This window comes from Gobio gobio (assembly GCF_949357685.1).
Source record: "Gobio gobio genome assembly, chromosome: 9".
Lineage (NCBI taxonomy): Eukaryota > Metazoa > Chordata > Actinopteri > Cypriniformes > Gobionidae > Gobio > Gobio gobio.
The window spans coordinates 6,949,573-6,963,714 of NC_137115.1; the positions used below are offsets into that span (position 1 = coordinate 6,949,573).

The 14,142-nt window shown below is 37.0% G+C and overlaps 1 protein-coding gene across 4 annotated transcripts in view; it reads left to right on the forward strand.

The window, feature by feature from the left end:
* Window positions 1–14,083, forward strand: part of pid1 (phosphotyrosine interaction domain containing 1) — a 51,128-nt gene extending 37,045 nt beyond the window's left edge. For 3 of the 4 annotated variants that reach the window (XM_079825688.1, XM_079825687.1, XM_079825689.1), the window contains exon 3: window positions 8,283–14,083. In XM_079825688.1, coding sequence (XP_079681814.1) covers window positions 8,283–8,771 — 489 coding nt within the window. In that variant the 3' untranslated portion in view covers window positions 8,772–14,083. The remainder of the gene's footprint in view (window positions 1–8,282) is intronic. The other variant, XR_013817228.1, reaches the window with a different exon arrangement.
* The last annotated feature ends 59 nt before the right edge of the window (window positions 14,084–14,142 follow it).

Consider the following 14,142-nt stretch of genomic DNA (forward strand, 5'->3'; position numbering starts at 1 on the left):
CTTATGGTGGAGAGGAGACTGAGTGATGAAGCCAATCGTATATATGAGGATGATTAGGAGGCCATGATGGACAGGGGCCAATGGGCAAATTTGGCAAGGATGCCGGGGTTACACCCCTACTCTATATCGAAGGACATCCTGGGATTTTTAATGACCACAGAGAGTCAGGACCTCGGTTTAACATCCGAAGGACGGTGCTTGTTACAGTATAGTGTCCCCATCACTATACTGGGGTGTTAGGACCCACACAGACCACAGGGTGAGCGCCCCCTGCTGGCCTCACTAACACCTCTCCCAGCAGCAACCTAGTTTTTCCCAGTCGGTCTCCCATCCAGGTACTAACCAGGCTCAGCCCTGCTTAGCTTCAGTGGGAAACCAGGCTTGGGCTACAGGGTTTTTTGGCTGCTGGTATTAAAAGGTTATTGCTCCTACAAAACAGCTTTTGTTAATCAATTCCTTTGTCTTTGGGTCGTTATATTTCTCACAGATTTCTGCTCATTTTGAATCAGATACAGATAAAGTAGCACAATAAAGATTACATGTAAATGAATGCATTAGTGAGAGAGCGATTTGCGTGTGAATTAAATAGCACCTATCATGGAATTTTGAAATTTACCTTTCATGTAGTGTGTAACATAGAACTAAGTGAACAAAAACATCCTGCATAGTTTGAAATATGACAGTGCACCGTATATATAGTTATTTTCTTTCAAAAGTAAGAGTCGACTCTGAGTCACTTTTAAGAATCGTTAGAAGACCGAAGCTTTTTCTCTGACTAGATGACGTCAACTTGTCAAGTTATTTTAATACGGTACGCCCACTTATTGCGCTCCAAGACGCCAGTGAAAAATAGAAAACATCATGGCGACGAGACGCTGTGTTCTGAAGTGCCACTCAGAAGCAAACTTTTTTCATCTGCCCAAGGATGAGCATTTGAAGACTAAGTGGCTTGAAGACAAACCATACATCGTCGCGATTGAGTGTTTATTAGTCGTCAAATGTATGTTTCGCGATCTCAGGAAGCTTTTATTATGGACTTCTATTATGGCACATGGTTCTTCTTCGTCTGTCTGTACATGGACTACATGTGCACAGAGCGCCCTCCGGCTGCCAGTATGAATTGAAAACAACACATAAGAGACTCAATCGCTCATGATTAGGCTATATGCGCATTTTGAGGAAGTATTGAATAAAAAATACTCCTCTGTTTAGAAATTTGACACAGACATATGAGAATCTATCAATATATCTCCTCATATGCACACTTTTGAACTAAAAGCCCTGAGGGATGATGATTTGTCGCGAGTCTTCGTGAGGAGAATGGAGGAGTTATTTTATGAATGAGATCAGCTGAGGCTCATATTACAATCAAACGTACAGACGCGGTTTTCATATTCATAACTCCTGACACATATTAACAAATTACTGTCACTATAAAACTTTGATGGGCGTTCCGTTTCCGAAAATATCTGCACAGACTATACCAATCACAACTGACTGGGTCATCGGACCAATCACCGCAGATTAGCGTCACGTAAAGGCGGGGTTTTGAAAAGTGAATCACTAAAGGAATCATTTGAGAATCGCTGTCAAAACAGGTAAAAATTTATGCATATTATAAGAAAACTAAAGTCTTTTTTGTCATTGCATGCATGCAAAATTGTTGTTGGGGACTTCTAAAACAATATTTGGAACATTTTAGATGCCATGATAGGTGCTCTTTAATTCTACCTGGCAGCATCTCTCTACTAATAGTGAAGCTGTGGGTTTTAGTTATCAAGAAATATGTGCTAGAACTTTTCAGTTTCTAAGCGATTTTATTGATAAATCACAGAACAGTGTTGACCATACATTTCTGCGCTAATGAATGATTTTGTGTGCGGCGCACGCGATCTCCGCATGATGTGCGAGCTGTGTGTGTTACAATGCAGCACCGCTTTAGTTTAGAACGGCGATTAACTTACGTGTACAATAAGCTGTTTAACACATGCATTCTCCAAATAAATTTTGCGCATCCAAGTGCCATATCAAACCAGGTGGCGCATCCAACATGTCTTGTGAAGAGCTCTCTGAGCATGCATTTATTTGTCATTTTAATTGTAGGAAATGGCTTATCCCGTTGCGCCCTCTATAGGCCAGCGACTAGTCGACGTCAAGCTTAAAGCGTCATGGGAGAGCATTAAAGGCCCACTGAAGTTCCTTGAAACGCACAGCATTATTCAATGTGTTGATGTAATTGCCCCTGAAACGACTCCAGCTATTAGCAGCTCCTCCCCTTTTTTAAAAGAGCCAATAGCGTTTCGTTATTACCACAGTTTGACTAGAGCCTTTCTGTTTGGTAAAGCCAGAGTTTCCTCCTAATCTCTAACCGTTATCATCCTTATCTCTTTGAAATACAGCATTTTGTGCAGAATTTAAATGGGTCCGATATGTTTTGTTGTCTGCGCCGACTTGTGCAAATGATCCGCGCTGCGCTCTCGCATCTCTAGTCAATGGCTCTGGTCTAGACTGTGTGTGTGCGCTGCGGTGGTGCGTGTGAAACTAACGTGAAACCAGACTTCATTCGCCTCAACTGAATAGTAAATGCGTGAACAGCTGACTGATTTCAGACGCAGCTTCAGCGTCTATTTATAGTGTAGGGGGCGGGCCCTTCAGATTCTAGGGAGCATTTGATTGGACAGAAGATGTGATGAGACGATGAAGTCTGCGATGATGTCATCAAAATCTGTGATTCTTTTTAACGTACATTTGTACAAAACGAACATATTAACAGACAAAATGCTCATATCTCACTTGTTTAATATACCTTTTGCCTCTTCAGAGGGGCTGTTAGTATGAATTCAACATTTACCACGGCTCCGTGTCGAAGTTATTGCCGTATTTGGGATAAGCTACATGCTATGAACTGCGGTAGCCAGGGCGCGCGCGCCTCAACCAGCAAAACAAAAGCGCGTAGCCTCAGACCGGAAGTCAACCGTTTCAGTGGAAAAAAAATTCAAAATAAAAGTCTCACATTTTTTTCTGTAACAAAATATACTTATGGTTATTTACACTAATTTTGAGCAAAAAATAATATTTGCATAGTGTATCTTTTACATGAATACATTTTGAATCTACTTGGCGGCAGTGTCTGTTTGGTTGAAACAATAGTTCTGGAAAAAAAACCTTTTTCGGAGTAAATACATAAACATCAAGAATATTTTATCAAAAGGCTGAAAAAAATTGTTGTTTTTAGCTATAACACCAGGCCCTTAGAATAAAATAGTAAACTAGTGAATCACACACACAGTGAGTAATTGTGGCCACATGTTGCATAACAGTGTTGTACAAACAACATTGTTTCTCCATGTACTTTGTGTAGGTGTGTGCACGCAATTCCACTGTGTGGAAATATACATGTTGATTTACAACAAAGGACAATATTTGCACTCACTTACTTTGAGAGCTGTGCATCAGACATCTGGAAGAGCAGCTATATTGTTGGAAGGCACTCGGTCGCCTGCGGAGGTAAGAGGACGGAGAGATGAATGAGTGCTCTGTGGCTGTCTAGACTCTGTGGTGACTGAGAAGCATCAATCTGCCTCCGTGTTTGATGATTTCTCACAGTTTCCACCTGAGGTTACACACACACACACACACACACACACACACACACACACACACACACACACACACACACAGACAGACCCACCCAGGAACAGACATCACAAGGTTCATGTGAACAAACACAATTCCTCAGAAAGACTGCAGTCTGTCATCTCACCACAGAGTAAAATACACATCAAATATATGAAGAATGACTTGACGAAAGAGTGAGGATCCGGATGATTGTAGTTTTGAAAAGTTTCCTTTTTTATTGTTATTATATTGGATTTAATCAGGTTTTTATTTTATAACAAATACTATTTTCTGGCTTTATTGTGAATACATAATCGGTGCTGGATATTCCAAAGAAGTTTGGTTTTTTTTCTTTGTAATCTTTAGTCAAAACATACTTGCTCTAAACTTGCTCTTCTTTTAGTGTTTGCTATCTGGTCTGTTAAACGTGTGGTTTCAGTTCAGATTTTTGATCAAGATTTCTGGGAAATTTTCTCTCTCAGCTACTTTAAAGCATTTTTTACTGGCTGAAATTTTGGTGCATTCAAAAATATTTTTGTTATTATACACTACAGTTCAAAATTTGGGGTTAGTAAGTTTATATATATATATTTGTAATTATGGAAGCCGGTTTCCACCACAGTTGAGTAAAAAATATGATTCTTTAAGTCGTAATAATGAGAAGTTTCTCATTATATTGAGACATTTTTTTGTAATAATGACTTAATATCTCATAATAATGATAAATCTCTCGTAATAACCAAGTCATTATTACAAGAAAACAAGTCTTTATTATGAGGAAGTTTCTCATTATTACAAGATTTTCTCCAAAATATTATAACATATTAAATCATTATAATGAGAGAGTTTCTCATTATGACATATTAAGTCATTATTATGAGAAACTTTCTCAATATAATGAGATGCTAAGATATAATTATGATTATTATAACTTGAAGAATCATATTTTTATACTCGACTGTGGCAGAAATTGGCTTACCATGTCTGTATTTATTTGATCAAAAATACTGTAAAAACTGTGAAATGTTATTGCAATTTAAAATAACGGTTTTCTATTTTAATATAGTTTAAAATGTAATGTATTCCCGTGATCATTACTCCAGTCTTCAGTGTCACATGATCTTTCAGAAATCATTCGAATATGATGATTTGCTGCTCAAGAAACCTTTATGATTATAATAAATGTTGAAGACAGTTGTGCTGCTTCATATTTTTGTGGAAACCATTTTTTCCCCGGGATTCTTTGATGAATAGAAAGTTGAAAAGAGCAGCATTTATTTGAAATGGAAATCCTTTGTAATATTATAAATATATTTACTGTCAGCTTTGATCAAATGAATGCATTGATTCCTTACAAGAAAAAAAATCTTACTGACTCCAAACTTTTTTTTTTTTTTTTTTTTTTACCAACAGTATTTGCACAATTGTTCTTGTTGTGGTCATAGTGTTCATTTACGATACACACGCTCGCTCACTGCCTCATCTGTTAGTCATAGGGTAGTGAGGGTCTTCTTTCAGGTCTAATGTTTTCCAACACTTCTTCCAGAAGAGAACACTCACCCTCGCTCTCATTCTCTCTCTCTCTCTCTGTATCTCTCTCTCTCTCTCTCTCTCTCTCTCTCTCTCTCTCTCTGATGTAAATCGTTTTCAGAAGAGAAGAGATATTACTGGCATTTCCTCTCGCAGCTGTTTCAGACACAAGAGAAAGAATGAGATTAAGAAAAACCAAACGCATCTGGAGAGAGAGGCACTATATTAGAGTCGTGTTCATAAGAGGAATGACTTTGCATTCTACAGTTGCTCTGGTATGAAAGTCTCCTACAAAGCTCAGCACGGATGTTTTGTACCCTTGCTTGTCTTCAAAGTTTGTACAGTCTGTTATGCAAAACAAACAGTTTTGTTTAATTGCATTCTCCTAAAGGAGGTAAAGAAATGGGAAGGAGAGGCCGTGGCCAGAATTAGACCTTGTGGTTGCAGACTAAACAGAATGTCTGGAAGAGGAAAACACACAGCCAGACAAAGTTTTTTTTTTTTCTTCTGTAGTTTCACATTTTCTTCCCAGAGTCTTGCCAAAAGTACACACATTCAAACACAACAAGAACAGGTATTCTCAGCTACTCATTTTCTCATTTTACTTTCTAACTGATTTGCAAACCAATGACAAATAACGGATGAAAGGAAAAAACTAAATCCGTTCAAATGTACTTTTGTATTCTTATTTGTTTCATATGCATTATAAATGTTAGTACACCATTTTCAACAAAAGCTTTGATTGAAGAACACATCAAGTGGTGTCAAGTAACATTTTAAAATATTTTCCTTAGAACTTGAATACATTTTTAAAAATGTTTCCACAAAAATATGAAGCAGCAAAAACGTGTTTTCAACATTGATAATAATCAGAAATGTTTCTTGAGCAGATCATCATATCAGAATGATTTCTGAAAGGTCATGTGACTTTGAAGACTGGAGTACAGATGCTGAGAATGATGCTTTGCGTCACAGGAATAAATTACACTTTTAAATATATTCAAATAGAAAACATTTATTATAAATTGTAATATTTCTTAATATTACTGTTTTTACTGTAAATCTAGTTAAATAAATGCAGCTTTAGTGAGCATAAATTATTTTAAAAAAATCTTACTGACCCCAAACTTTTAAACAGTAGTATTTATTTATGTAATTATTTACATACTTATTTACTGTTATTTACTTGTTTACTTATTTACTTATATACATACTTATTTACTATTTATTTACTTATTTACATACTTAATTACTAACTTATTTTCTTGGCTATTTACTTGTTTACTTATTTATTTACTATTTACTTGTTTACTTATATACATACTTATTTACTTAATTTACTTGTTTGTTGGCTTATTTACATACTTATTAACTAACTTATTTGCTTATTTACTATTTACTTATTTATTTACTTACTTATTTACCATTTTCTTGTTAACTTATACACATATTTATTATTTACTTATTAACTTGTATACATACTTATTTACATAGATATTTAATTGTTTACTTAGTTATTTAATATTGACTTGTTTACCTATATACATACTTATTTACTATTTACTTAGTTATTTGGTATTTTTCTTGTTTACTTATTTATTTACTGTTTACTTGTATACATACTTATTTACTTAATTTACTTGTTTACTTATTTACATACTTATTAACTAACTTATTTGCTTGTTTACTTATTTATTTACTTATTTACCATTTCCTTGTTTACATATATATATATATATATATATATATATATATATATATATATATATATATATATATATATATATATATATATATATATATATATATATATATATATATATATATATATATATACACACATACACACATACACACATACACACATACACACATACACACATACATACATACATACATACATACATACATACATACATACATACATACATACATACATACATACATACATACATACATACATACATACATACATATTTACTTGTTTACTTATTAACTTGTATACATACGTATTTACTATTTACTTATTTACTTAGTTATTTACTATTTACTTATATACATACTTATTTACCATTTACTTAGTTATTTACTTGTTTACTAGTTTACTTGTTTACATACTTATTAACTTAATTATTTACTTATTTATTTACTTAGTCATTTACTATTTACATGTTTACTTATATACATACTGATTTGCTATTTACTTAGTTATTTACTATTTACTTGTTTACTTATTTACATACTTATTAACTAACTTATCTGCTTATTTACTTATTTATTTACTTATTTACCATTTACTTGTTTACTTATTAACTTATATACATACTTACTTTATTTACTATTTACTTAGTTACTTGTATTCATACTTACTTATTTACTATTTACTTGTTTACTTGTATTCATACTTACTTATTTACTATTTACTTAGTTATTTAATTGTTTACTTAGTTATTTACTATTTACTTGTTTTCTTATTAACTTTATATAAGTTATTTATAACTTTACATATGTATTTACCATTGACTTATTTATTTACTTCGTTATTTACCATTTACTTGTTTACTTATATACATACTTATTAACTATTCACTTATTTACATACTTATTTGCTTGTTTACTATTTACTTATTTATTTATTTATTTACTTACTTATGGATATGAAATGTCCACTTTCCACATCTTCGTGTTGCAAATATTAGTAATAATTTACAAAAAAAAATTGTTCTTGATATTTATTCTTGATATCCTTTGGAAGAAATAATAAGACAATAGTTATACCTTGACTTTTGCTAACAGTTTTTTACTCTTTTTCTTTTTGAAAATGAGTCGATCCAGACGAATAAGACCTAATTTAACTCGTTTCTTTTGCATTTTTATTGCACTATGATTTAGGTAAACTATTGCTAATTTACAATTTTTAGAGGAGTAATAATTTCTAAATGTACTCGTATCATATACATACTGTTTGTCTATCATGCACAGATATAAATGAGAAATTGAATATTTTAAATATTATACGCATTATTTTAAAAATAAGATTTTATATTTATTTGAGCTTTTCGTTGCGCATATGGGCATTTTCATTAATCCAAATAATCTTTTCACTTTTTCTGTTGTGTGTTTGCTTTTACCAGGTGACCTACCTTGGCAAGGTGACGATTTCCGGCACTCATTTCCTGTCCGGCTGCACAGAGTCGGCTGTGGTGGGATTATGCGACACAAAGCGGACATCTCTCACCCACGACGACTCCATCACCTCTAGCAACACCATCCTGGAAATCCGTCCCTTCCAGGTACGAATGCATCACCTGGACGGGCGGGGCGAGGCCACGGTCGCCATGGACACCTTCCAGGTGGCTCGCATCGCATACTGCACGGCGGATCACAACATTACCCCCAACGTGTTCGCGTGGATCTACCGGCAAATCAACGATGACCTGACGTTCCAGATGGACTGCCATGCCGTGGAGTGCGAGAGCAAACTAGAGGCTAAAAAACTGGCCCACTCCATGATGGAAGCCTTTAAGAAAACCTTCCACAGCATGCGCAGCGACGGACGCATCCACAAGAGTGGCTCGTCCGACGAGTTCCCCGAAGAGTTGAGCACACCCGACGATGGCTGAGAGAAGGCCGAAGGCGTCGAACTTCTCTTGAGCGGGGCGGGGGTCGGGGTTGGGAACGGGAGGCGAGGGAGCGCAAGTGTGAATGCGCTCTTTATGTCTTTGTGCCATAATAGAATATTGAGAAAAATAACAAAACAAAACCTCAACAAAAAGAGAATGGAAACGGTGACAGAAATTCAAATCACAAACCAAGAAACTAGTCTGCCTTTTTTGATCTTGGCTGCCAGACAGACATGCCCGTTTTACTAAAGCATCTGAGCGTCAACATCATTATGAACTTTACAACGGTCACACTCCCACTCGAAAGCTGCTGGTTTTGATATGGCGCGTGAGAACTTGTATCTGTTATTCTCCTTTCGTTTAAATGCCAATCAAATCCTTGGGGCCTATTCACCTTTTGTTCGGGGACCTGGGAATTCCTGACGTGTGTGCGCAAATCTTTTTTGTCGTTTTTTAGATAATGCAGAGATGCGTTTCCTCTGCCAAGTTGAGAGTTAAACGAATTTTGATATTTATGGCAGGCAGCCAGCCAAGGGCATTCCTTACCTTTATCGCCATAGTAATTATAGGGACCATGCATCGATTTGTTTTGTTTTTTAAGATACCAAAAGTCATTGTGTGTGTGATCTTGGGTTTGTCTGTCTGCAGCTCATGAGCCTTTGAATAACTATGGAACGGGTTCTCTACAAGCTAATTGTGCTTGTCTTTCCAGTGTAGTTTAGTGTGTTTGTGTTCTCGAACAGAATATACAAGCGCGTGTGTTAAATGAGATGTTGAAAGCGAGACGTTCCAGATGCATCCGTATATTCACTCATGCAGGGCTATAGGTGCGGTTGCATTTAAGACCCTTTCACACCAAAAACAACTATAACGATAACTATGTTTGTGTTCACACCGATGCACAATGTTTTGTTTATTCTAAGTGCGCGCTACGGTTTTGTTGTCTGCCGCTTTGAATGCGCTCGCTCTTTAAAGCAGGGTGGATTCTGATTGGCTATCAATGTTTTTATCGCCCATCAGCTGGAAAGAATCATTCTGAAAGTGATTCCAACGATATCGTTTCTCTGTGCCGTCATCATAGTTATGGTGTGGACTCTGCTGTTCTTTTATGTTTAGAATGAGTTTAAGGGCCAGATTTAGCGCCGGCGCAAACCCTTTTTTTGGCGTTAAAAACTACTGTCAGAAGGCGTGGACAGTGTTATTTTTGCGGCTGACCTTATTGCATATGTATTTGTAGGAGTTTCCCTTTCAGATGCAGGAGGAGAGTATTTAAATGAATCATGCGAGGTGATTTACTAAGGTTTGCGCTAGCCAATTTACTGGTATTTAACGCCCAAAAAAGCGTCTTAAACCAGATGCTAATTTGCGCTGCTCTTGGTAGATTGCGTTGGTCATTATGGAAATGATCCGGCTGTCTTCAGAAGATCACATGCAGAACTTTCCTTTTTTTGGTTTTGCGCTCTCACGTTAATTTAGCCTGGTCCTACCAGGTCCTCCATTGACAAGCGTTAACTTCCTTGAACTCTGGGTACTCTGTTGAAGTTAAAAACTATAAAACTAAGAAGCTAAACAACCCAGAACGAAAAACCCAGAAGTTTTTATAAGCTGTTGACCCAAAAAACGAACATTTAAGGACAAAAAAGTGGATACAGGCCATTGAGACAGAGCGCGACATGCTATATTACACTGAGAACTACGCCCACTGGAGGGGAACGTGATCAGCAACAGGAAATATAATATATAAAACTGACATTTGGATATTTGACTTAACTAACAACATGTTTACTGCACACTAGGGATGTAACGGTACACAAAACTGATGGTTCGGTACATACCTCTGTTCGGTACAGCAGTTTTACAAAATTTATTTTTATTTATTTTTTTAAACAGTGGTTTATTGGGGAAAAAAGTGTCTGTCCTTAAATTAATTAAATTATAACTAAACGTTTATTGACGATATTACTGTAAACTATATAGGGAGCCCTTGCTTGCATATTATTATTAAACACAGCCCAAAATATTAGCCTAAATTCAGTTGCTATTTATTTTTAAGTATAATAATCAACACTCAAATAACAGTACGCAAACATGTAAACTTCACATAAGGCAGTTTTTGCAATAACTTCTAAATCTAATTATAAAATAGTTTTTTCTCCAATTTGTTGTTGAAATATAATCATGTATACACAGTTTCTGTCATTTTCATGACAAGTTTATTTAAACATACAAGAAATAATCAAGACCTAGCTAACAGGTTAAGTAGAATATAATGAATTTATAGGCTATTATAGGTCATATATTTAGTGAAAGAGTTGATTTCTCTAGTGAACTAACAGCTGTGGACACTGAATGACTTTCTGAGGTAAATGTAATGCTATGACATTGTTTAGTTTACAGCAGTTATATTGAGGTCTTTCCGCCGTTGAAACACTGATTGAGTGATTACACCACATACGATACGTGACTGTAAGTTGTAATGTATCCTCAACATACCTTCAGATGTTCATTCATGTTTATTCTTTAGGAAGAGATGATCGTGTTCACGCGTGTGCGGCCGCTTGAACTGTGATCAGTCACGCCACATTAAGGAGCGTCAAAACGTCAATTTATCGTTTGAATTTCGTGATAAAATGGACTGAATACTTTATATGTTTGTGTGGGAACTCGTAATGAAGTGTGTTCTGTGCTTAAAACACGCCGACTGTTAACTGTTAAAGATACACGTGTGTACCGAAACGGTTCGGTACGAATACGTGTACCGTTACACCCCTACTGCACACATAGGCATACTGAGTGTCATGATCTCAAAATTCACCCATTCTTCCTGCTGAAGCTTGCCTGTCTCCTCTTTTGTCTCCTTAAACGCTCATTTTTGGGGTCGACAGCTTATAAAAACATATTTCTGTGTTTTTAGCTTGTTTGCTGTACACCTTGTCACATATCAGCTTTTAGACATTGTTCTGCTTTTTGTTATAAGTCCGAGATGACAAGGAGGCAGCCTCACGCAATACAAAGTCAATGGAGAGCGTTTGATTGCCCGGTGTGGCCTAATTACGCTCTGTCTCTATTGGATCTGCCCAGAGCCACTCTGGATCTGCCATAACCAATTGCTAACGTTTGGTCTTGACGTACATCATCTCAAACTAGCGCACGACATCAACGTCATCGTTCTCAGCCACTCCCTCTGTTCGCTGATTGGTCCGGTTCAAATTTGACCACAGAAAGCCAGAGAATATACCGCAATCCCAGACGGAGTACTGAAGGAAAATGAAAATTGAGCGGAAGTACGTAGGACTAATGCTAATTTGCCCTGTTTAGTAAATCTGTCCCTTAGAATGTAATAGTTATAGTCCTTGGTGTGAACGGGCCTTTACTGTTGCCTTTGCGAGCGAAATCCAGTTATTCCAGCAGGCTTCTGTGTGATCGGTGTGATTTTGCTAATGTTGCGTGAATTCGCCACGCTGACCAACAGAAAGCTGCTTGTTTTGAAAATCAATTCTGTGTGAGCGGCGCTTCATACATCTCACCGCTATTGACAACGGACCCCTGTGCTAATGTGACCACACCTCTTTTACACATCACATTGTTTTGATCGTGAACAGAAACTTTTGTTATCGGTCCTTTGTTTGCATACAGGGCGTCAGGACGTCTTTTCGATTGGTTTGGAGAGAGTTGTGTGAATGTTTGCGCAGGGAGAGGGAGGACCCCAAAAGCATAGCTGTCCATAGAGTGCCTGTCCCTTACCCCCATGCTGAATGTATGATGTCTCTTGTGCTGCAAGCGCTATATATGTACTGGTACTGAAAGCCTTGTTTGATTTATTATTTTAGATTTTTTTTTTTTTAAATATACATTTGTATTTGCAGGTAATTTGGGAGCTGTATAATGGTTTAGAGCAGGGGTGTCAAACTCGCCACAGCCCTGCTGAGTTTAGGTTAAACGCTCCTGATCCAGCTCATCAAATCCTTCAGGCTTATTTGAAACTACAGGGCTGCATCCGAAATCACATTCTTCCCCACTATATAGTAGGTGAAAACAGTATGTGACAAATGAAGTATGTCCGAATTCACAGTACTAAAGAGTAGGCAAAAAGTGCCCGTATGATGGGGTGGATGGATAAATGGCCCTGTCCCAAATGGCACTTCATGTGCACTTTCGGTTTTGTGGACAATGGCCGCTGAGTCCACGAGGCCGCAGGGTGTCCCATTTGTCATTTTAGGTCTCAGAAGGGTGCTCGCGAGCGCCCCCTTTGAGGTCGATATGCGCCCACTGGTGCGAGCTACGCAAGCGGACTTCCTGGCAGTCAAAGCTTCTTACGTCTTGAAAGTGCGGACTCCGAGGAAGACCATGAGGGTTTAGGGTGCCATTTGGGACGGGGCCGATGGATGGACACTTTACTGAGGCCACGGGAGAGGATTTGTGAATGGCGGTGACGCGACGCAACTGGCGCTGGTAGGTCATGTGATGAGGACAACATGGCGAATGTAGTACGTCCGGATTACATTCATACTATATTTCAGCGGTTATGAAGTAATTACTTCAAAATAAATACTTACACAAGAGAGTATGTGATTTCAGACGCAGCTCAGGTATGTGTGTTGGAGCAGGTTGAAACTAAACTCTGTGGGACTGTGACCCTCCAGGAGCTGTGTTTGACCCCCCCTGGTTTAGAGAGTCACTTTTTGTATAAGATGTCAAGATGCGCGTGTTATTTCGGCTCATACGCGGCTCCACTCACCTGTGAAAACCCGGTTACTGGGACGATGGATTGTGGAGCAGCGAGCAGATGAATGAAGAGACTATTTTGAATTCCGGATTCGGATTGGGATTCTGTTGGAGTGCATCTGGATTTGGGACGATGAGGAGAACCCTGGGAAGTAAGCATTTATAAATATAAAGAAATATATATAAAAAAAAGATATATACAGTGTATTTGAAACTCATTTGATAAGCTTATGTAAATACAAATGTATCCATTTTTTTCCTTTTAAATACTGCTTTAAATGTTCGATATTTTAGAATAAAGTGGCAAGCACCATTAAATGAATCAGTATTACGGCCAACTGTGAATTTGGATCGGGAGCGGAGGGCAGCCTATAGCGTGAGTGAGGAAATGTCGGGAGAGTGAGGATGAGTGTCTCGTCGTCGTTGTTGTTGTTTTTAATTTGTAAAATTGTAGATGAACATTCTCACTACATGTCTTAATGGCTCAGACTCGCTTTAATGTTTTGAAATGTTACCATATGTGTTTTTTATGCTGTATTTGCAAAGATAAAAAAGATACAGTATATATAAACTATTTACCAAGTTAAGTTGTGTTTCTTATTATTCTTATTTGCCTTCTAAATGTGTCATTGATTGTGCTTGTGGT